Source organism: Anomalospiza imberbis, chromosome 3, assembly GCF_031753505.1.
Source record: "Anomalospiza imberbis isolate Cuckoo-Finch-1a 21T00152 chromosome 3, ASM3175350v1, whole genome shotgun sequence".
Lineage (NCBI taxonomy): Eukaryota > Metazoa > Chordata > Aves > Passeriformes > Viduidae > Anomalospiza > Anomalospiza imberbis.
In genome coordinates this window covers 64,964,650-64,989,241 of record NC_089683.1, presented here as the reverse complement: position 1 = coordinate 64,989,241, position 24,592 = coordinate 64,964,650, and the positions used below count along the sequence as shown (strand labels likewise).

Here is a 24,592-nt window from a genome sequence, read left to right as displayed (position 1 = left end):
CTTTGTGCTCATTTCCTTTACACCACACTTTGTTTTAAAAGAGCCCATCCCCAAAAACACTACCAAAAGCAGTCTCCAAAACCCAACGAAACAGCCACTTACTGGAAATCGAACTACAGTCACATCTGTCTGTGTGGCTTCAACAAGGAAGTCCATCCAGAAGTCCACAAGTTCCTGTTTGGCTGTATGTTGCTCCGGAGTAAGTTTCTTAAAATGCTGATATATCAAAATAGTCTCTACAATAGACTTCAGGTACCTGTGACCATCCAAACATACACAGATCGTAAATTCAGTACAGTTTATAAGCAGTAATGTCTCTACCTTTAAACACAACTGAAGTATTCACCATTGCAACACCAAGGTTGCCAGCAACATTTTGCTTCTCTAGGATTGCTTTTCATAATAACAATTCCCAACTAGAATTGGAAACACAGCTGCTAAATGAGGCAACTGAAATATAAAAGAGTCCTGGAACACTCCTTCCTGCCCATATTCCTGATAACATATACTATCTTCTATCCTAAATCATGAAAAATTCATTAAATAGCTAAATCCTCTGCCTAAGGACCAATGTGAGCCTATGTCCAACTTGTTTCAGTAGTGACCTACCTCAAATAAAAATTCAGGTGAAAAGTCCACTAGTTTAACTGTTCTATCTCCTATATTGTGTCTGCATAGGCTATTATTTAACACATTTCTAAAACATTATGCTTCTGCAATTGATCATCCTGGCAAAGATGGCAACAGCTATGTTAAGCAGTTTTTGGCATTGCTAGGGAAGGGCAACTGGTGTGCTAAATGTTTCCCCTAAATGCAGTTCATCCCTGTCTCTGTTGTTCTACTTTCTGGGGCTGATTTATGGGGCTTCTTGGTACCATTGCTTTCTCTTGGCAAAAAAAGGTTGCAAACATAATCTCACACAATTTTTATGAATACTACAGCAATGAGATATACACACTAAAAGAGGATTTAGCACTGCTATCACTTTATCACAGTTAGCTATTCATGGAAACTTTTTTTTCACTCTCAGAGGGTCTTTAGTGATCATTTCCACAGCTGTGCAATTTCCAATTATCCTTCTTAGGCCATCAGGATAGCTGGCTTAAGGTACTGTGTTTGCACCAAGTGGGCCCTGCTATAAAGCAGGCAACAGACTGGGAAGGAATTGCTCACAGGGGAAATTCTTCACGAATCACAAATGAGTGAGCTGTATTTTCAGAGTTTAATCCACAGACTTAAACCCCAAAGGCACTGGGGTACATAAAATCCTGACAACCAGGCATTCATGAACTCCAGAAAATTCTACCAGGAGACTTCCAGAGAGAGTTATCCACCTCCTTAGAAAAATACACACATAGTAAAAATGGAAAACCTTGCAAATAAATACACTGTAAAAAGCATTTATTAAATATTTTGTCTGAAAATTAGAGATTTTAATTTTGACAGTTTCTATGTTATGTCAATACAGAAGTTTAGCATTTCTGTATTTTAGCATCCATCTGATCACCTTCTGGAGGCACAATCTATCCTTTATAAAAATATAAGAATATATATGTTGTGATGTTCACACTCTTATAACTAGCAGAGTGACAGCTTTTTTAGTCAGAAAGGAGTCTTGGTTCTCCCCACCTGAGATGATACAAGCCCATAATGAGTAGGTGAATGGTCCTTAACTGCTGCCTATATCCACTGCAGGTGCTGGGAACCTGCTGCCAGAGCACACACCTCTTGGCCTTTGCATGACAGATGTTGAGTTTACAGGGTTGCCTTTAACCCTGGCTTTATGGCCTTTCTATTAATCGGACTTTGATTTGCAGTCTTCTCAATCGCTACAAGATGAAGCTTGCACCACACAGCTCATTTGTATTCAGTTCCTAAAACATCTGCTATGTGCCATAACTTTAACAATATTTAAAAGTACAGCCAGGCCTCCCTAGCTAAGCTGTCTTCATTGCCCAAAACCTTCAGGCTGTCATGACTAAAGTCAGAAGCCACTATCACTTCTCTTCAGCAATGTAGCTGCCAGCAACTCCTCCTTTCTCCTTTGACCTCAGAAGAGCTTGAAGTTCACGATGAATCTGCCCTTCTCACTCATCAAATAAAGACCCATATCAGATCTACCCCTGAATAAGGGCAAAAGGGAAAGAGAGTCCTGTCTCTGGATAAAAGTACAGTGAAATAATACATGCACAGTAATATCTGTTAAAAAATACAAAACATATCTCCTGTCAGCAGAGTACAGTGCCTAATGTGAAAGCTGAGGGAGTCCAACGTTTTAAAACATAGGAATGTACATGGTCTTGTTTATCACCTTACCATGCTGGTGCCTTTAGTTTAAACAGCTTTTCTGAAGCCTGGATCACTCGTATATGATCATTAGCCAACATACTGGCCCCCAAGAAAGATCCCACTTCCCAATAGCTTTGCAGTTTCTCCAAGCTCCCCTTTTTACCAAGCAGGCTGCTGATCTTTACTCCTGTAGCAAAGAGAATAACAAGTCACAAGAATTTGTATTCATGCAATTTTAAAATAACCATTTCCCTTATTCAAAATCTTTTTATTGCTTACATTACTATACTCTCCATTTTGATAAAATAAGATGGAAATCATACTTACCAGTTAATGCTATATGCCTTCCAAACACCCTAATTGGTGGAAAATTCTTTTTTCCCCACCCCCTCTTCCTACAGGCTTCTCAAGAAAGGAATGTTAAGACATCACTGTGAGGACAAGGCCACAGTCAGATTACCTATGTTCTTGCATGGACCTCATCTGTAAAGGTAAATTGGGGCCTTAGGCTATACAACATAGCTGCAAAAACTTAACAGATGCTGAATAAGGCACCTATTATGTTTTTTTCTGCTCTGTTTTTTTAGCTTACAAGCCCCAAGCCCCAAACTTACCTTTATAGACAAGGTCCCATGCAGAAGGAACAGATGATCCACTGGGCTTCTTCCAGCAGTGATGTTCTTTTAACTGCCGCAAGTCCTACCCCAATGAAAGACATCTATTAATATTCACAAGCCCCTCAGCACTCAAGACTATGGAGAGCCTCAGGTTTTCTTTTGACTTGCTAAGTTTGCTGAGAACTACAGGCTCCCCTGTGGCCTTATGGATGAGTTTTAGTTCATATGAGCTGCTACATATAGCTGACATGAGATATTCTACACCATCTCCTGCAAAAAAAACCCCAATTTTCAGCTTACACAACAAGCTGCTCCACCACTGTTGTCTTTTATTCACTTTCCCCACACTACTCCGCTATGACAGTTTGCCTCCCACATCATCTTCTATTGTCCTTGATATTCAGGCTAAATATTCACAAGAAATTTCAATGCAACTGTTGATCTTGTTTTTTCTTAACCTTCTCCGAGTAGCTAGCAGACTAAGCTTAGTGGTGGAAGCAGTAATAAATATTATCAAAATGGGTATCATTACATAAGCTACATTTCATCCTACAAAGTTTATCTTGTTTTATCACATTGCTCACATTTTTATGACATCAATGTCAGGTAATAAAGGCTTTTAAAAATGCCATAGATGCTACAAAGTATCTCTGATCTGCCTGAGAAATGTCATAATGTTCATCACCTCCGTCAGCACCACAGGGTACCATGTGACCATCTCTGCAAGGCTTTAAGCCAGGGTGCTACACACATTCACACTATCAAAGAGACCACTTGAAGATGTACACCTGCACTAGTCAGAGGAGAATAGGGAGGGGGAATTTGTTTTGAAAGTGTTCAACTTTAGCTGGGTTCTAGAGAACATAACCTGAATGCTATCTAGAAAACACAGTAAATGGAAAAAATTAATCTCCCCCAGGACTTGAAAGTAACAATCCTCAGCACTATCTGCAAAGGCCAAAGGGCACTACTAGAATGTCTAAAACACTTGCATGCATTTGATAGCAACACATAATAAAAGACAGACACCTACTAACTTCCACAGGCTTTTAATGTGACTTCATCACAAGATATGTAAGGAACTGGTATCACAGGGATACCTGGATCATTTCACTTGGACATGCCTTTGTTGGGAGGAAGGGGAAAGGGAGGAATTTAGCTGTGCACAGGGCCTTTTCTAAGCACTGGGTGATGGAACACACAGTTGCAGTGGCCACTGACCAGCTATCACAGGCTGTTTGTCACAGAGAGCAGCAGCACTGGTCTCTGATTCACAGGCAAATATGCTCTGCCGTGCCTCACTGCACCTGCAGGGACACACCCATCACAACCCTGCCATGCTCCAGATGTGGGAACAGAGCTAAAGTGAGGTACAAACAGAGTATGTGGGTCTGAAGAAGAGTACAGCTCACATGGGTTGGGACCTGCATTACTGGCTGGCAGGGAGAGGTGTGTGTTAGGAAGGTAGGACTGGTGACAGCAACTGTTTTGAGTCCCAGCTCAGTGAGAGAGATTTATAGGAAGACAGGGGGAGAAAGGATGGATGTGTATACCTCAGGACACCAAGTCTGGGAATCATTACTGTTACGTAACCTGGAGAAAATGGAAGTTTTACCCAAGTATTCTGTGAAGTGGATCCTATTACCTTAGAGAAGACAATACCACCCTCTCATCAAGTTCTTCTGAGAAAGGTGAGGTACTTGGTGCTAAAACTCACTCTAGTTTGCTGACCATCCTCAGCAAAGCTCATCTATAAAGTTACTCATCCCTGAAAGGCAAGTAACTTAGCTCTGAAATGTAGTTGCTTTGTGATGACATTAGCAAGAGGTTCAAAAGACTATAACTCCAATTTACAGAACTTGTGGGGAGGAGAGGGGGAAGTGCAAAGTGAACCTTCATTAATTTAATTCTGAATTTATGGTCTCCTTGTATAATTTCCCCTTTCTAAGTTTATTTTTATTTCACCATCTTTAAAAGATTTTTGAGAGTATAAGAAAATCCAGGCAATGTCAAGACATTCTCTCCTTTCATGATAAACTTGGCATTCACAAGGGGAGGGGAAAAAAGCAGCAGGAATTCCAGTATATTTTATCAGAAATATTTTGCCTTAAAGAAAAATGAGGCAAAATAGAGGAACCATTAACACCAGAAAAGCCTTTGTTTTTATAACACCAAGAATATACTGTCAGCTTCTGATGAAAATAAGGTAACAGTAAGTAGATATTACCAGTTAAATATTACTATGAAGGCTTTATAAATAAACTGCTTTCCTTGCTCAAATATTGATGGAACAATTCATATTACAGGATCTTTTGTGAGTCAAAGTTGCACAGCCTGCAGAGATCATAACTGTCAATGCAGATCACAGCCTTTCTGTTCTGGTCTCAAAGTTATTTGTACGGTTAAGAAAGCAATACTACCCAGAAGGAGGGTTTTTATTAATGGTCCCTTTGCTCATTTAGTTTTGAACAATAATCTGATAAGTACAGGTAGAAACTTTTAGAAGGCAAATTTTCTGATGTGATGCAGATTGGTAAAAATTCTCTTGGATTTATTCTTACTTTACTGCAGTTATTACAATATTCCAAATGTAATCACATATGCATCTCCTAATTACAGTCTCATGCACCCTCTGAAGAACTGATAATAAGTACATCCTTCCCTACCCCTTTCCCAGCCTAGCAATATAATTTCCATATAACCTGGACTGAACTTGATGAGTTTGTTCTTGCCTCTCTCCTGATTTCCCATCAGAAAGCAGAACTTCTCTGTGTACTACAGATAATGCTGTGGGTGGACACCAAACAGAAAACACTGCTTGGCAAATCTAACTATTGCTAAAAAATTATCTTGTACACACAAATCTAAAGAAGAGGTGTCATCAAAAGAATTACACACATGTAAGAGATACTTAGGACCAGCAAAAAATCAAAACATTTTCACATATAACCTTTGTGATATTGCCTGATTTTGTTTAAAACCTTAACCTCAGACAAAGAAAATACTAAACTATGCTCAAAATCTAGCACAACTCCAGCCATCTGATAAACCTTGTACAAAGATCATTGTACGGTCTTACACCTGGGAAAACATAGTCCAGGAGTGCAGCATAGGCTAGGATCTATTGCCCTGGAGAGCTGCTCTGTGGAAAGGGACCTGGGGGCCTTGAAAAACAAGCAGCTAAATACGAGTGAGCAGTGTGTTTCTTCAGCTAAGAAACCTAATGGGATGTTGGGATGTATCAACAGGAGCATCACTAGGAGGGATAAAGAAGCCATTATCCCACTCTCTTCAGTGCTTGCCAGGGCACTTCTGGAATAATGTGTTCAGTTTTGGTTCTCACTATACACAAAAGATGTGGACAGGCTGGAGAGGGTCCAGAGAATGGCTACAAAGATGAACAAAGGACTGGAAGCCTGCCATATGAGGAAAAGTTGTGTTCGTTCAACCTTGAGGAACAGGCTTAGGGGAAGCGTTATCACCATCCAGTGGGTAAAGGGTGACTACAAAGAAGATGGAGACTCCCTTTTAAGAAGGAGTCACAAGGAAAATACAAAGGGTGATAGGCACAAGTTACTACTGGGAACTTTCCAATTGGGCACAAGATGAAAATTTTTCAAAATGTGAAGAATCAGCACTTGGAATCATCTTCCAGAGAAGCAGTGGATTTGCTGATGTTGGACATATTTGGGGCTCAGTTGGACAGGGTGTTGGGCCATGATACACATAGGGTATACTATACTATAAATATATTTGAAAATGTGTTTCAAAATAGCTGAGCCAATCTGAGTAAAAGTATTTTGACAATATTCCACATAACAAAAAAGAAAGATGGACACGAATAGCTAACAGGAGGGGTTGCTATATCAAGGGTTTCCAGCAGACACCAACTAAATGTTAACATAAGACAGGCAAACAAATACACAAACGAACCAGCTAAGGAACAGATACTTTTGCACTAAATAATTCATCAGCTAGGGATGGAAGCTTATGTAAGAATGAACATTAATTTCTGTAACAGTCTCAATACAAACAATAGGGAAAGCAACACTGGACAAACTCATAAGAAGATGATACCAAAGAAATAGCACACAAATTTCATGAGTAAAACAACTTTGTACAGATCTAGTTGGCTGTAGTCTGCATGCAATTAAGTTTCCTTTAAATTTAAGGATTCATATTAAACTACACAAAAAATATAGCCCAGCTCCATTAAGCTACCTAGTTTAAAGTTAGGCCAGCAAGTAAGTATTTGTATATGCAATGTATAGAACATATCTTCTTACCTCCTACTCTGGCACAAGAATGCAAATTTCAGCATAGTATGTGGAAGTATTCTATGCCAACCAAAAAGCAAAATCTCACCCACTCACAGAAGGGCAAACACAGTAGTTGGGGCAACTCTATGCAGCCTCACACATCCAAATTAATACCTTCATTTACACCTGAGAATTTAAATTTCACTTCCAGTGTTTATATTAAAGTAATCACCTCACTCTGACCTTCATACTCAAAATTACCCAGGAAATTACTTGCAGATATATGGCGCGCACCTAACTTCAAAACTAAAGCAGTCGCTGAATACAGATACATTCAGTGGAGTGAAAAAATTTGTTTCTTTCTCACTTGACAACCTCCTCAGGAGAAACAAAAATAAAAAAAAACTTTACAGGAAGTCAAGAATTAAACAAATTGTTGGAGAAGAACACCAAACGCAATGCATATTACAACATTCAGTCCTTTCTCCCAAATCTTCCCTGAACGCATTACTGAATAATCTTGAGTTTTCCCCCTCCTCAAATCCAGAAAATCACGAACAAAATAATTTTAAAAATCGTCCTAATTCTTCCTTCTTAAATAAGAAGCTTTCTATGACAAAGGTGGCGAGACATTGGACCAAGTTGCCCAGGAAAGTGAATGCCTCTTTGTCAAAAGTGTCCAAGGTCAGTCTGAGCAACCTGACCTAGTGAAAGATGTCTCTGCCCAAAGCAGGGACTTGGACTAGATGGTCTTTAAAAAGTCCCTCCAATCCAAACCACTGTTATTCTATGATTCTATGAATACAGATGTTCAGAAACCTCTAAGAATGCATCAGAAGAGAAATAGTCTTCTCTCAACCCAACCCAAGCTCAAGTCAAGTGCATTTTCCTCAGTCTTAGGATGGACTTCTCATCCATATTCCCTCCAGGGGTTTGTGTTTGTTTGTCTTAAAGAATGCTAGAATTGGATTTCAATTTCAGGTGCTCCTGTTTCACACAAATGATGCCTGTACAAAGAAGCTTAGCTTTTACTGAACTCTGGTAACAATTTAAGACCTTGACACTGAAACCAAGTCTTCATGTCAGCACTCACCTGCAGTCAGGTGGGATCAGCAGTGGTATGAGAGACCAACTTAAATATTCACATGTTCTCTATCAAAGCTTTCACATACAACCATCAGATTTTTCCCCTATAACAGTGGGTGGTAGTGTACTTTCACTAGAATGTGATTTCACCATGAATTTGCAAGTTATAATTACCAACTTTCCGCAGCTCAAAAGAAGTATCAAAGCAATGTCCAGCTGCCAGGAGGAGTACTGCATAATTAATTCCTGCTGGTAACGTTGGCTCTGACTCAAACGCCTTCTTGAACCTAGGAAAACAAACATTCAAGCTTACTTTGTAAATAATGCAATCTAATTGGGGCATCATTACAGTTTTAGGTAATTTAAGAGCTTATCTTCTGTTTACACAGCAAGAATCCATAGAAGCAAAAATACTTTACTGTTTTCCACATATTCTTTGCAGTTATTTTTAGGAGTCTGGTATTTATACATCCTCCTCCCATTTCCTTTCCCCCCACACAACAAGCACAGATCCTAATCATCCATCCCAGTAAAATTATCCTAGTAAAGTTACAGTATCTTACAATTTTTTTTCAAGATCAAATAGAACTGAATAATACTATCTGTAAAAGACCTGTTTCAGAGTTATATTTATTAATAAGCTCATTAATTTAATCTTTAATAAATGAGTTTTCATTGACTTGAAACCTTAGATTTTATTGTGGATCTGCTACAATGGCACACACAGAAGCAAGTGATACAAGAATATACCTCACATTTAGCTATGATTTCAGTGACTCCAAATTTCATTCTTTACTGAATGTCTTATTGACATTGTCCTTATGAGTTCACATAAAAAAGGACTGTACCAGATTTCATTCTTCTCAAGAGGAACTGAGCAATCAAGAGAAATGGCAGAGGCATTCACCTAGGCTCAATCTTGTCTTAAAAGAAGTAGAGGTGCTCACACCAACACAGCACACACTGTCCTCATGCTAGCAATGCAAGTAGCTGTGACAACAGCAACAGAACTTTTACAGTGGTTTAAACTTATTCCTCAGAATAAGAACACCTTTGGTTGCAGGTATATACGCACATATTCACACCTCCATAGGGAGAAGGCAAAGACTACTAGCATATGTGAGTTAAGGAGCACAAGAAATTACACTACAGTAAAAAAAATGCAGTTTAATATTACTTTCTAAAGGATGAAAAAAATACAGACAAACAAATGGAATACATTAAAAAATTAACAGGTTGTGACATTAGTGTGTAAGGGAGGAAAAAAACCCAATCTGTGCAAAACCCAAGGATTTGACTTCTAGACCATGCTTTGACATGCAAGCAAAGCTAAGGCATCTTTATCCCACCAGGCCAAAAATACGGCTGGTTTTTAATTTGTTTGTTCTTTTTTCTGCTCTGATGATTAATGACTTTGCATCCTTTAACATAAGATCTGCTCTCCAAAACTGTAAGACAGGCTTCTCTTCAATCTGCTACATATATATACTTTTTATACTTCAGCTGCCCACCTCCAAAGAACTTAATCATTTTAGACAAGCGGCTACTGCTCTAAAGAAAAGCAAGAGAAGCAGAGAGTACTAGATCTTTTTCTTTCATCATCTGCAATTTTCTCTTGTACTGCGAGTTACAAAAAAGTGCACATACAAAATATTTTTGGCTCTCTTAAAAAACCCAACCAACAGATACACACAAAAAACATCCAACCTAAAACCAAAAACAAAACAAACAAACAAAAACAAAGGAAAAAAAAACCCTAAACAACCAAAAAACCCATAAAAATCTGTCAACTAAACAGAACAACACTCTCATTGATTCTAAGTATATACATCTAAGAGAAGCCCTTTAGCTGGCATTATCAGTTTGGAGACACCGTGATGTTGGGAACTGGACCACTTTTTCTGCCCTAGAGATATTCAATGCTTTAATTCTCATACAATACAAAAAGGAGAGAGGAAAGATCGACAGAAGAAGAAGAAAAAGCCTTGGAAATTAGTATTTTTGTTCCAATAGAAGAAAGACCGTACTTTTGGAAAAATGTTGCAGTGTAGACACTGAATTAGAGAGGTAGCACTGAAAAGATATGAATAAAGACTGGGTAGCTTTGGTAAGTCTGATTCACACTGTCGGTGTGAAACAGGAAAGTGACAGTTAATAATTACTCTTTCATTTATCCTCTCATATTTATATGAAAGATGTCTTTTATTCTGCTTTCTAATTGTCACAAAAGCACATTGTTGGTTTAGGTTTTTTTTAATTGGAATAGACCAAAGTACCTTGACATTACCAGTTGTTGTAAAACCAATGCTTTGGTTCTGCTTCCAAATTCTCTTTATCTCATGCAATTCACTGTACTTCCCTTATATCCTTATTTTTCTAAGACTGAGATAATAACCTTTATCTCAACATAACATAGCACTGCCATGGAGGCATTGTTCCTGCACACACCTTGTCCTGTTGTGGCCTGCTGTAGCACTAGAGTAGGCCTGCTCCTTTCTAAGAGCTTTTCACTGACTTATGAGTCAACTTTTCAGCATGTCAAGCCTGCTGTATGACTAACACTAGAAACTCAAATCAATATCCAGTATAAAATATAAACCAAAACCAATTGGACCATCCGGTACAGCTTCTGACCAAAATCCAGCTTGACTCAACAGAGATCTCCTTGTTCCGTGGCAGGAGGTGCACAGAGCTTTCTGTATTGGGTCTCAATTGCCAGATACTTCAAGGATTATTTAGGGGCTGGCTGGCCAGCACCCTATCCTGTGCAGGAACTATCATCCTCTGTCCTTTCCTAGACTGGAATGCCTGCAATCACTTCCCGTCATCAGATCTATGATTATCATGATTGCTAAGATGCATTTATTCAAAGTGTGTTAAAATAGCTACATAATTCACCACTGTTATACATACTAAACACAATACAGTTCAATTATGTTTGACAATATCAAAGTTCATCTGTTCATAAGGTACGATGAACAAGGAGAAAGCAAGATGTACCATACCAAGAGTAATTTGTATTTAATTCAGTCTGTAATAATGCCTAAAATTTGTATACAGAACTACACTTTTCTTTTTATCGTGTCCATGACATTAGCAAAATACAGTGTTTACAAAAGACCCCTGAAAGTTTTTTACAGGCTTTGTGCTTTACAGGAAATGAAATATTTTTTTAATCCAAAATTATGCTAGGAAGAAGAAAAAAAATAATATGTTGCATTCCTGTTATTTCAACATCTTTTTAAATCCCAGTAAGAATTGCCAAGCTGTAAAGACTGACAAGAAGTTATAAACTGCATTTGTATTCTGAGGCCATAACTGGTAAACAATTTTATCTTATCTTTTATGAGACATAGCTCTAAGCTGAAGTTTACTGAAAACAAGTGATAAATGACAAAGAAAGAAGAAAGCTGTCCATTTTAAGCATTTACTTCAACAAGCAGCTGATGAGCACAAGACCAGAGCTAAGATGTGATGTGCAGGACACATAACGCAGATTGTCTGTATCCTCATCTGAATGCAGAGAAGCAGCTCATCCTGACAGAAGTCTAGGATGACATCCCATGCCTTTATTTTCTAACCACTTCCATGTAACAGTGATTTAGTGCATTTCAAAAGCATTAAAAGAACAAGATTCTTGTCTCTAAAATGAGGATAAGAATTCAACTATTATTGGCCAGTTATGGTGTGCTTCTTTGACTACTGATTCCACTGTAGTCCACTGCAATGTGCCTATAGTATATGATGATGATAAAACTTTTATCACTATACAGTGACAAAACTTTTATCAGCAAGTTTGGAACAGTCATACTGGTTGAGAGTTAAACCTCTAAGCCTAGCTAGCTAATATCTGTCAGATTCCAGACATGCCAATCAATTCATGACTGATTATTCTCTGGCCCAGATTCCTAAGAATAATACAGTAAACAGGAGACTTCATATTTGGGAAAAATGATGAGTTTAGTTTACACCTAAACTTCAGGTCTCTGAGGCACTTCAAGAACTTTACAGAATGAGATGTGTGAACAACATAAATCTCTCATTCTCAACAAATAAGCAAGGAAATTTAGAACATTCATTCTATCCCCTAAGGATGCCAAATATTTGGAAAGTAAAACCATTCAAATACATTCTTGTTCGAGGAATATTTTCCCAAAGCTAACAAAAAAACATAGACCAGGAAAATAGTACTCACCAGAAAGTTGCTTTGTCCCTGCTTTCTATATCTATGAACCCAGATTCCAAAAACATGTCCTTATAAATTCGACCAACCAGGCAGTACATATCTGAAGCTACTTGGTCTTCCTGCTCTACAAGGGGAATCATAATTTCTAGAGCTTTCTGTCTGTCTCCAGGCAGATTTCTCCTGTTGAAAATAATAATTTTGATTAAAAAACCAACAAAGTTAGCAAGAAATAATTTTTCATGACTGTTTTTAATAGACATATGACTTCATCCATGTAAAATGATGGATAGACACAATGGACTATGTTATATATACACACACTTACCCCTTCTTCCTTTTTTTTGTCTTTTCTTTATGTCATGGAAAACCTTTATAAATGCCCCTAAACATAACTTCTCTCTCTCATGAAGCATCAGCTATAGCAAAGCACTGAAAACAGCACCAAGAACCTCCAGGGAAATTCTTAGAAGGGTCATGTGTTACTTCCTTACAAAATAGAAAAATATGAAACTTGATTTCATATCCAGTATTTCTTTCAATGTAATTCATGCTCTAAAGGAAAAAATATTCAATCTTGTGTTTGTGATTTTACTTTTTATATACAATTTGACTGTGAAGCAAAACATCCAAAAAGCCCAAACCAGATTGAACTCCCATGATAGGGACGGTTTAGGAGTTAAGCCAATAAGGCAATATTAAAAGAAGTACTTCAGACAAATAAACCACATAATTGCAAGCATTAGACACTTCCTGGTGAGTCATAGTTTTGGTACATACATCATTCAGTATCAAAAGTTTAGAATTTTAACATGTTTGTGTACTGAACAATCAAATGACTCCACTTTCAACATTTCCACATCTTGTATTGACTATCACTAATACAGATTACTGAATTTAATGAGAACAAAACTAGTACGGCAAATAATGTTTTGCAACATGGATTATTTACACTTAGCTGGTCTTCACAGACAGAGGTCCCTTCTTTTATTTCTATTTACTTTTCCATCATCAATGCCCTCACATTTCTTGATTTAGGTCAGACTAATCCTGACTAATTGAGCTGCTCCATCCTTCCGTACTAGTGACCTGGATTAGAAGCAAGAGACATTTTTTTCACAGCAAAGATTCAGAAGCAGAGAATACACCTCAGCTCACAAAATATCCTATATAGTCCCAGTAAGGAGAAAGTTACAATTAGCCAAAGTAATTCCTTCTTGGCACACCAAAACATGAATGTCTTCATGGCTGTCATGGCTTCTAGTTTAATGGTTAGTCTGGAAAGGAGAGGAATAGGAAAATCTCATCTGAACTCCTTTGGAGGTACTGTGTAGATTTTTTTGTCAAATACTGTCAGGGCAACATCTTGAGACACAGAAACAGTGAAGTATAAGGATATGCCTGAAAAGATTATGCTGCAGTTTTCCAGGATTTTAGTGCCTCAATGAACTAGTCCTGTTTTCAAAGATGACTTTGTTTCAGAGAACTGTGACCCTGTGGTCTAAACATCACGTTACAACTCCAAGTTACAACTAGTGACCCTTGTGATGGCTCTGTAGAAATGGCAGGTACATGCTGGATTATTTAATCTGCAAAACTTCACATATTTATGTCAAAGTGGAAACAAAAAAGGCACAATATTTATACCTTCATTTACCTGGTATAAACGCACAAGTAAGGATCTGGACATTTTATTCAGATAAAAAATGCCAGACAGCTGTTTTTTACTTTTTTCTTTTTTTTCTTTCAAAACCAGGTTTATTTTTTCAGGTAATTCCTTGTGACTTGTTTTGACATCATTTTCACATGATATGCAGTTTTAAGCCTCCTCAATGAACCTGAATTACAAAATTCAAATCTGTGAAAAGCAGAACCAACTATTGACATTTGCTATACTTGACAATTTCAATACCTGCTGACACCTGGTCTACTTTCTATAAGTCAACAGCAAAATGTTCACTGTGATAATAGCAATGGAGCAGAGAACATCTGTAAATTCCTCTGAAAAAACACCCCTCTTAGTCGCTTGCCTAAATGTCAGCATCTTAGAAAGAAAATCTAGGCTTCGCTCTTATTTAATCCACAGAAGCAGTGTATGTTGCTCCATGTATCACATTTTGCCCATGTTATCAGAGGATGTGAAAATTAGTTTATCATCATAATACAATAAAATCTTCCTATGGACATTTGATGAAAGGTCTGCTTCTGTCTCCTGATATTACCAGAGCTCAGACTTGAATGAGATGATGTCTTTGCCAGCACAAATGATGCAGCGCTGTCACTCACACAGCAATGTTAAAAGTGTATTTTACAGAAGGAAAATATTGTTAGGGATTTGTTTGCTTTCATTTAGGTACTGAAACAAAAAGTAATGCAAACATATGGAAAGACAATTCAAACATGCTAAAGGAAAAGGAATGAAATTTGATAGTATGAGATAAAAAGAAGCTTAGAATCCACAGAGCTGCTTCAGTCAAAATCATAGAACTGCATATAAAGATTCCAGTAGGGAACTTCACACAGGATTACCCACCCCTTACAAAGTTTGAACTTTTGATTCACTGTTCCACAGCAGAAAGAAGGGTAGATTCTTACCTGTTTAGTGCAAATGCATAATGCAACCTCACATGATGGTGTGAAGCCAAGTCAAAAGTGGGCAGTTTTTCTAAAGTTTTCACCAATTTCACAATGGAATTGTAATCCTTCCAAAAGAAAGGGATAATAAAGTTTTAAGTGGCTGTGCTGAGGTATGCCTATATAGACTCGTCTTCAACCTAAGCAGCTATGATTTCACACTAAGTATTTTCAGTCCATTTTAAGTTTTATGGATTTCAGTTTCTTCAGTCTCAAATTGTAAATAACCTAGCACTAATCAGAGATGGGAATATGCACAGTATTTAGCAGGGAAGCTCAATTTGGTCTCCTGTGCGGCTTCAACATGGTCCTGTGGGAATTTTCACATACCTGTTTCACTATTAAAGTTAGGAACTGAACACACCTCAATGCTTATATTGTGCAGGCATTACAAAGCTAACTGCATCTGAATTAAGGCATCTTAAATCTCTGAAGTAGTCATAAGCCACAAAAACAACTCTTTAATATTACAACTTTTAAAGCAGCTTACTCACTGACATATTTAAAAAACAAATAAAAATAAAAAAATCAGACTCAAACCACTTCATAATGTTGAAGGAGTGACAGTTGAAATTGTGGATAACAAAGCAAGCAATTACCAGCATTGTTCCAAAACCTGAAATATGAACTATTTATGTCACCAGCTTTGGTGAAAAAGAATACATTTGCCTATCAATTGCAGAATGCCACCATAGCCTTTAACTGCATGCTGTTCATCACACGGCAGTGCTGAGATGGAGAAGAGTTATTACATATCATGTACTTTATAAGTACTGTTATAAAACCCTTTTCTGCTATGGAAAGGCAAACAGTGAAACTACAAAACAAAAATATCAGAGAAGATACCATAAAAGATTTTTACTAGTGTGCTTTACACACACATTTTATTTAAAAAATCTGCACCAAATACACCAAAAATTTCTGTGAGAATTTAATTTAATTTACTGTTCTTAGAAGTAAGCTCCTACCTGGATGTCTCTGTAGGACAGCAGCAAGTTTATTACAATGTCAGCAGACAAGACTTCAACGTTATCGACTCGCTGTCGAATCCTTGCCAGCTCTGCTGCGAGCTCTTTGCCCGTGTAAAGCGTCCGGGCCTTTCTGATGTCATTCAGAATGGATTCCCGGAAATACTGGCTGGAGAGGAACAACTTCACATCAGCACAGCTCTCTCACAGTGTATGTGCAGAACATGTATTGATGGAGCAGTGTCAATGCAGAGATTTGGTCAAGCTGAACTATTAAATATCAGTTTTTCTGAACAGAAGGCAAAAGAGGCTGACATTTATCTTGCCAGCCAGAATATTTGTGTTTTACATGGGTGTACAAGAAGACAACTCACCTGGAACTGGCCTGTGCCACCTTCAAGAGCTGAATAAATCGATCCACCAGAGGTAAGCATATAGGCCCAAGGAGAGACTCAAAACCAGGCGGCATCAGCTCTGTGAGTCCCTTCACAAAACTGCTATCACAGCAGTACACCTTGTTATGTGGAGTTATCATGTAAGGAACAAATATGTAGTTCCCTGTGCACATCTGCAGGGAAACAAGGGGCAATATTTAGGGCAGTTTTGGCTTTGCAAGCCGAAGTATGAAACAATTGCATGTACTACCTGCAGAATTCCACCTGTTAAAGTCAAAGGGAGACCTGCTGCTTACTTCAGAAAGACTAAGTTTTGACTCATAAATTCAGTTTTCACATCAAATATGATACACACCTGAAATGCATTCTTTCAGATTTCTGATCTGCTTCCCGTAAAATCAGTCTTTTCAGAAGTATCAAGTTGACCTTAAAATTGTAATTGGCTCAATAGTGAAATAATTCTCAGGCCACACCCTGAAGAGGCATATGGAATCAAAAGAAGCTGAGGTACTTGCTTTTCAAGGTGACACGATCAGAAGAAAACAGTACAGTTTGGCTCACAGATAGTGGAAAGAGTAACACAATCTAGTTGCCTCACAACAGGACAACCATAGAGAAAATTAATCCTCATATGAACTGCAAAATTACTCAAATAGTTTTGCATTCAAAAAGCAAAATAAATTCCCTAATATGTAGAAAATATTTTCAATGGGACTTAAAGTCACACATAGCTCAGAATAATCACTTACAGAGCACCTCAGTGCACTTACAGAGCACACATAGCTCAGAATAATAACTTACAGAGCACCTCACCTGTGCATAGATTTTTATATACCAATGTATGACAGATACTTTGGAAAAAAAAGAAAAAAATTAAGTGTCTTCCAAGGAAGAGGGAGGCAAGATTCCTGCTGACTGTGGTATGTGTGTGAGTACAGATTTATGTGCAGAGAAAGTTGCCAAATATTTGTGTTTTAAAGAGTCTTAACTATGAGACAGAATACCAACAAAACTGGGAGGAGTTCCTCCATTCATCTGTCAAAACACAGACTCCATTACTGAAGTGCCCAGCAGCCCAAAAACAAAAGCCTTAAGGAAGCATTTCTTGAGGCTCATCATTTTTAGTATGCCTAAATTACTTCCAAGGTTAATTAGTTTCTTTTCAGCTGCTTTGACTCTCCCAGAAGTCAATACTGCAATGCAGACAGCACCTCAGAAACTCCCTGCCTAGCTGAGCTCCACACATTGAGAGGGCAGTGACTGAATAGTTTTTGAATGCACAATACCATCTGTGTGCTTAAAACATGCATTTTAACCTGCATTATTAGATTTTTAAAACATGGAAGGACTGAGGTAGTAAGTCTGCAAAACACATGTGTATAGCTATGTCAGTAAGTATCATAAGATATGTCATGTTTGCATACAAATCAGAGACTGATACTCAGTAGCAAGTAGTATGAAAAGTACAGGAATTATTTTTTAATTACATCCATCATACTAAGAAATTGTAAGACCTCAATATAAAGGCAATCCCACTGCACTTCTGAGGGGTATCAACACTGTAAAATCTAAAAATAATTGGTGCAGGCATTTACATAAGGTCAATTGAGATCAACTAACACAGAAGTTGTTTGGAGATTATTGTATACAGTGCCTTGCACAAGGGTTAATTTAGCCTTCTTTCTGTGACCATTGTAAACTACTGCTGCTGAACAGCTAGGGAATATTTATCTCTGTGTGACTGCAGCAATTCCAAAGGAAACTTGAGAAATGGGCAGCATATGACAATTTTTTCAACAAGTAACTAAGAAATGGGATGCCAGAACCCAAAATGGTAGTCTGTGCAACGGAGAAGTGAATGGATACTTCTATTCAAGAATATCCTAGAGTGTAAGGCAATCACATACTTTCAACAGAGAATGGATGAACTTTTTACCCTGCTAAAATCTAATGAGCCCCACAGTCAAAGGCAGAGGGAAAATTATGAATTTGCTGGAAGTGGTTTCAGCAATTTTAAGAGATGGGTACATTGCCACTGGCATAAGAGCCACTATTACACATAGGCAGACTGTTCTCCAGCTTTCCTTTTCTAAGTAAAGGAGAAAAAGGTTGAGAAGTCAGAGTCAAGAAAAAGGGCTACAGATATCCAGAGACAAGCATTTTACTTCCTAATGTTTATTCAGCGCATTAAAAATAAATTCAAAACTGTTTGCAGGAAGACCTTCTCAGCCCTCTGGCACACTGTTTCCAATGATGAGGTCTTAAATAAAAATCAGCTCCGAAAAAGGATGTTCCCATCTTTTGAAATTCACAGAATCCAAGGTTTACCCTTGTAAAACGGTCATGCCACCTACAGAGACAGTACCAGAGTTGTAATCTTTAATTCTACCAGAAGGAAAATGGCTCTCCCTAGAGATGACAAGTGTCTGAATCCATTACAGAACACGAGCTCTTAGAAACTCATCCTGAGTGCACTTTCTGTAGGAAGTACTTATTTATTTCAGTGAAACAAGAGAGCCAGCAAAAGTCAGTTTATATGCATTCTTCCTGTTAGCTGAGGGGGGAAAAGAAAAGCTGGTTATAATATAGAGCCTGGCATAGAAGACATGCAGACCCAAGAGTCTTTGGAAGCAGAGGACAGGGAAGAACTTAACAGTAAAAGACAGGAGAAAACACTGTGGGAAGAAAAGAGAAAAAAATGAATCCATTTACAGTTGTTCAGAGGGCCCCCAGGGGTCTCAGGGAATTGTCTCAAGGTAGAATCTCACCCTGATATTCAGTAACAAGTAGTGTGAAAACACAGTGACCTTTCCCTCAGCCCAGGGCATCATTTTGCTTCTTAACTTAACCTAGATAGTTATCTTGTGTGGGAACTCTGTATCTACGGAACTTCTCAAATTTGGCTGAAATTCATCACACAGACAAAAAGGCAGATACAGAACAAATGTGGAGGATGAAAAACCAGTACAAGCTCTTAAGTTTCATTTCCTTAGGCAATACACTTTAAAAAGAAAATAGAAAGAGCACACACGCAATAAAGCTATGAAACACAAGAAATACTGACCTCAATTTCACTTCCCTAGCTAAAGAGTACAGTAGGTAGATATTTAACAGCTAAAACTAACAAAGGCAGACATGCAATAGCTCTAGTGTCAAAAGAAAAAAAATAATCAGAAGCTATATATTATTTACTAAAGGTGGTGGTGGAAGAAAGATAACAGTGATGGCAAGAACACTTTTGTATAACAAAGTCTATAGTCCCCTATTCTGGAAACATGTTGTGTTATCATCACAAATTCTCATTGCAAAGAGCCCAACTCCAGCTGCATTTGGGCTATGATTAGGGGTGGGACCCAAGAGAACCAAGCTGTGAGGGAAGTAGTTGTGGAGCTACTCTAAATGTCAGACCATTTTGAACCATTTTCCTCAGAGTATGTGACTGGCTTCTTTCCTCATTCATCCGGTGATGCAACCTGTCTCAGCAACTTACACTTCTTTCTCATCTTTTTTGTCAAAATATAAGCTACGCTAGCTTAAGTCAGAAAGGATCAGGCGGTCTTTCTGACACACACTTCCCATCTGCTCACACTTGCTTTACATTTTCACTTAGTACATATTACTAGACTTGGAAGCTTAAATATATTTAACTTACTCTATAAAAATTTGCCCTGTAATACTCCAGCCCAACTCTGATCCCACAAAATCTGGTCTTTTTTCTAACCCTAATTGACTTCCCTCTATACTCTAAGTCTATTAAGCACACAAGACAAAATTGTTTTAATTTAATCCATTCTTGTGACTCACTACATCATGTATAATGAAAGTAACAAAGAGAAGCCTTTCAATAAACCCAGGATATTTTTGAAGGAGTAGCATCTTAAATACAATTGTAATATTCTGTTATCTTAACACCCTTTAAAAAACATGGGTTGAATGCAGGGGCTTCAAAAATGAGTGGGAATAGAACCCCTCAATCAAGAACAAGTGCTTCAAGTTTCATTTTACAACCCTCTTCCTTTATAAAACCTTCATTATTTAAGGTTCAAAAGCTCAATTACTCTAGTGAAAATTACAAAGGGATTGCAGGATACCTGAGTTGAATGTTGAAAGGCATTACTGAAAATACCCGGGGCTGGGACAGGCCTGGAGCGTGCATACAGCGAGTTAGATGATAGTTATTGTGGTTCACACTGATGCACAAGAACTCGGGACATTAGACAGGTAATCCTGGCCTAAGCTTTCAAACCAGCTGAGCTACTTTTATCTGGGAGATATGAACATACATATCAAAGCCTTGGGCTAGCACACTCAGTACCTGGCAACACCAGGTCATTTTCTGACAGACTATCCATGTCAGCCTTTTTCATCAAGTCAGATGAATTAGAGAGCAGAAATGCTGGCTGGAACCAGCTACAGACATAAATGCTTACAACTAAGTGACAGATACTGTAATTAATTTTTGCAAATGTTTTAATTGCTCTGTATTTTTCTAGTGTCCCTTTCTCATTTACTGAGGACAAATTTAACAATTCCAAAGCATGAGTAATTTCAGTTAGAGATCTAAGATCATGTTTAATAGCTCTATAATTACAGAATTTAACACAAGGCTTCTAGCTAAACCTAGTGGTGACTGGATCATTAAGCACCTCTTCCTTGTTCAACATCCTTTCTCAGCTTCTGAAAGAAATTAATATAGCATCTACTTCTATTCAAGAGATAATAAAAATCAATAACATATACTTACAGTTTAATGATCACAGTAAGATTATATACCAGCCCTTCTTTCAATATTCCCCTCTTCTACAGAACTACTCGTGAAAAGGACAGCTTTTTGGACTTGAATGAGGAGACTATGTCTCCTTAGAAAGAACATCATGAAATAAGAGAAACACTACTCTCTCCATCAAAAATAAATCTGATATAATACAAAAGATTTTTTTTTCAGAAAGTTGCACATATTAAAAAGATATGGTGGTAGACAAAGGAACATTTGAGTTCTAGCCAATTAAAGTCACCAATTAATGACTTCTTCAAAAAGAGGGGGAAAACTCTGAAAAAATGCAGAGTGTCAGTGGTGCGCAGTCCATTCAATACCATAAGGGTCTTTACTAACACCGCTCTGTTCGGATCATTTAGCAGTCAAATATCCACAAACAGAGAAAAACTGCCTTCAAAGACAAGAAGCGTCGAAGAAAACAAAGATTCCCAAAACCAAAACCAAGATACTTTAGCCATGAATGGGAGAATCTAGCAGAATCCCACCCACTCGCCAGAGATTCGGGTTAACATCTAATGCAACTTTAATAAAAAATTAAAAAAAAATCAGCTGAAGTAATAAAAATTGCCATTATCTCTCACAGTAGGAACTGTTCTTCCTGCTGACACTCTTCTAATTAAAAGAACTTCTTTCTGTTTCTCCCACTCATCTTTTTGAAAAATATCTGCTTTTATTTCAATTCTTCTGGTGAAATTTTTAAGGTAGTTCTTTGACTGCACACGGTATTATGTGTAGCAGATGGCAAAATCATAAACCAATTTATTAAATCTATTCCCTCCATCCCCCAAACACACAGTAAATCAAGATGTACTGATGTTTTAATGAATACAGACTCAGTTTACTTTAAATCCCACTCACATGAATGATAGCCTTACTACTGATTTGAAAAGGAACTTAAGTAAGCCTCATGCCTCAAATGAACAGAAGCACAGAGACTGGATCTACACTAACAATACCTTTCCTCTTTTTTGAGAATATATTCTTTATTTACATACCCAGCAATATCATTCTATTGCAGCCATGCTACATCATAAATGCTTGTTTGAAATCATCTTACAGCCTATACGGTCCTTTCATCATATTTACATAGGAAAAAAAGTTACCAACTTTTTCCTAGGAAAGTATGTGTTAAATATATTAGTCAAGAATTCACAAAACTAAAGAATAAGCAAGACGTAGTGTTGTATCATAAATAATAAATACCACAGTTATCTTTTCCAACAAAATATTTACTGAAGGCTACATAGCATTTTTACATACTTGGATATCAAAAATCAAACTGGCCACAAATCTCTTGTTGGCTGGATGAAGAGTATTAAAAATATTTACCACTATTTCCATGGTGAAAGAAACCAAAAGTTAAATATACTCTATGCTACAGTCTTTTTACAGAGTTATGTGGAGATTCTGAGCTTGCAGATGCCTCTGGAATGCCTCATCTAGAGTCACAGAATGGGTCAAGTTGGAAGACACCACCAGTGGGCATCTGGTCCAACCTCCCCACTCAAGCAGGGTCATCCCAGAGCACATGGTACAGGATTGTGTCCAGACAGTTCTGGAATATCTCCAGTGAGGGAGACTCCACACCCTCTCTGGGCAATTTGTTCTCTGAGCAGTTTGGTGCTTGGTCACTTGCACAGTAAAGAAATTCTTCCTTATATCAGGTGGAACTTCCTGTGCATCACTGTCTGCCCACTGTCCCTTGTTCTAGTCTTTGGCTCCATTAAAAAGAGCCTGGCTCCATCTTCTTGACACTCTCCCTTCAGATACTTATAGACATGGATGAGGTCCCCTCTACATCTGTCTGTTCTTGAGGCTCAAGAAGCCCAGCTGCCTCAGTCTTTCCTCCTAAGAGATGCTCCCATCCTTTCAACATCTTTGTTGCTCTATGCTGGACCTGCTCCAGGAGCTCCACGCCTCTCTTGCACTGGGGATCTCAGAACCGGATGAGTTCTCCCACTCACATTAAAGGAACGCTACACCAAACTGTCTCTTAAGCTACACCTTAAACAAGAGGCAATTAGGAAAGGCTGTGGAAAGCCAGTAAAAATTACAATCATAGAGCCATAGAATGGTTTGGGTTGGAAGAGACATTAAAGGTCATCTAGCTCCAACATCTGTGTTGTGGCCAGGGACACGTTCCACTAGACCAGGTTGCTCAGAGCTCCATCCAACCTGGCTTTGAACACTTCCTGGAATGGGGCATCCATAGCTTCTCTGGGCAATCTGTTCCAGGGCCCTACCACCCTCACAGTACATAATAACTTCCTAATACTTAATCTAAACATTCCCTCTTTTGAGCCTGAAGCCATTGCCTTTTGTCCTATCACAACAATCTGATCCGTCCGAATGTTAGAAAAGCAAAACACTACTAAAGGTGCCCAGCCATACAACATTAATCCTGCTGCTCAGTCGCTAACACCTGCAAGTCAGCTGCCCAAGAGAACAATTCCCATTGCCTCTAAGGGCCCTCCTAATCAGACCAGGAGCTGTAATGCAGTCTCACACCCCAGGCAGCCACCAAAGCTATCCACTACTCCAGTCTGGTGCAAGAAAGCAGCCTGAACTGAAAGGTATGAACTGTGTCAAGGTGTAACTTACTACAGTGGGTTGCAAACCACATGTAGAATACATGCACATTAAACACTCAGATTCAGCAAGAAGACAAATTAAAAAAAAAAAAAATTAATAGACCTCCAACTTTCCTGCAAAGGTGGTAGAATTTAAACCGTGGAAAATTATGATGAAATTAAAACTAGTTAGCTAAGACTAGCAAGGTACAGTCATGAACCATAACCTTTATAGCAACATCTAATGACTGAAACTCTTTACTAGTAATTTCTAGAATGCCTCTGCTGCTTGATTGACCTCAAAAATCAGATAACAGCAAAAACTAAACTAAAGCTTTCAACCAGCAAAATAACTACCTCCTGTTAAGGTATCACTCGCTGTAAAAATGTATGGTTTTGGTATTACTGGAACATTTGGAAAAGGTCCAATTAAATAGCTATAAAACCACATATAACAGGAAATAAGCCAACGTTATCTCATACTGCTCTGCCCAGACAGGCTCCAGGTAGCTTATCCTTGCTATGCAACATTGCATTGACTATTATTAGGAAGCAGAAAAATCCAGCAGAAGAACAAAACTGTTTGCAATAGATTTTTGTTTGGGGTTTTTTTGTTTTGGTTTGGTTTTTTTTGTTTTGGTTTTTTTTTTGTTTGTTTTTTTTATCCCACTTAGTTTTAGGGATACAAGGTTTAGGAAAAGCAAACACAAGGCATTTCAGTTAGGCAGATATATATAGATACACACACACTTGTTTTGCAACCTTTTTAATCCCCTGGTGCCAAGGATACCATGGTCTTGATATGGCTGATGAT

The 24,592-nt window shown here is 38.0% G+C and overlaps 1 protein-coding gene and 1 long non-coding RNA gene across 2 annotated transcripts in view; both read right to left on the bottom strand.

The window, feature by feature from the left end:
* Nucleotides 1-24,592, bottom strand: part of MAP3K5 (mitogen-activated protein kinase kinase kinase 5) — a 98,112-nt gene that overhangs the window by 39,756 nt on the left and 33,764 nt on the right. The window contains exons 4-10 of the mRNA XM_068184822.1: nucleotides 16,411-16,604; nucleotides 16,037-16,205; nucleotides 15,030-15,136; nucleotides 12,447-12,617; nucleotides 8,426-8,538; nucleotides 2,317-2,476; nucleotides 103-256 (exon numbers count right to left, since the gene is read on the bottom strand). Of these exons, the coding sequence (XP_068040923.1) occupies nucleotides 103-256; nucleotides 2,317-2,476; nucleotides 8,426-8,538; nucleotides 12,447-12,617; nucleotides 15,030-15,136; nucleotides 16,037-16,205; nucleotides 16,411-16,604 (1,068 nt within the window). The remainder of the gene's footprint in view (nucleotides 1-102; nucleotides 257-2,316; nucleotides 2,477-8,425; nucleotides 8,539-12,446; nucleotides 12,618-15,029; nucleotides 15,137-16,036; nucleotides 16,206-16,410; nucleotides 16,605-24,592) is intronic.
* LOC137470955 (uncharacterized) lies at nucleotides 2,761-8,414 on the bottom strand. Its single transcript, XR_010997324.1, has 3 exons — nucleotides 7,193-8,414; nucleotides 2,904-2,988; nucleotides 2,761-2,772 (listed from the first exon to the last, which is right to left on the bottom strand). It is a non-coding gene; the product is annotated as an uncharacterized lncRNA (long non-coding RNA).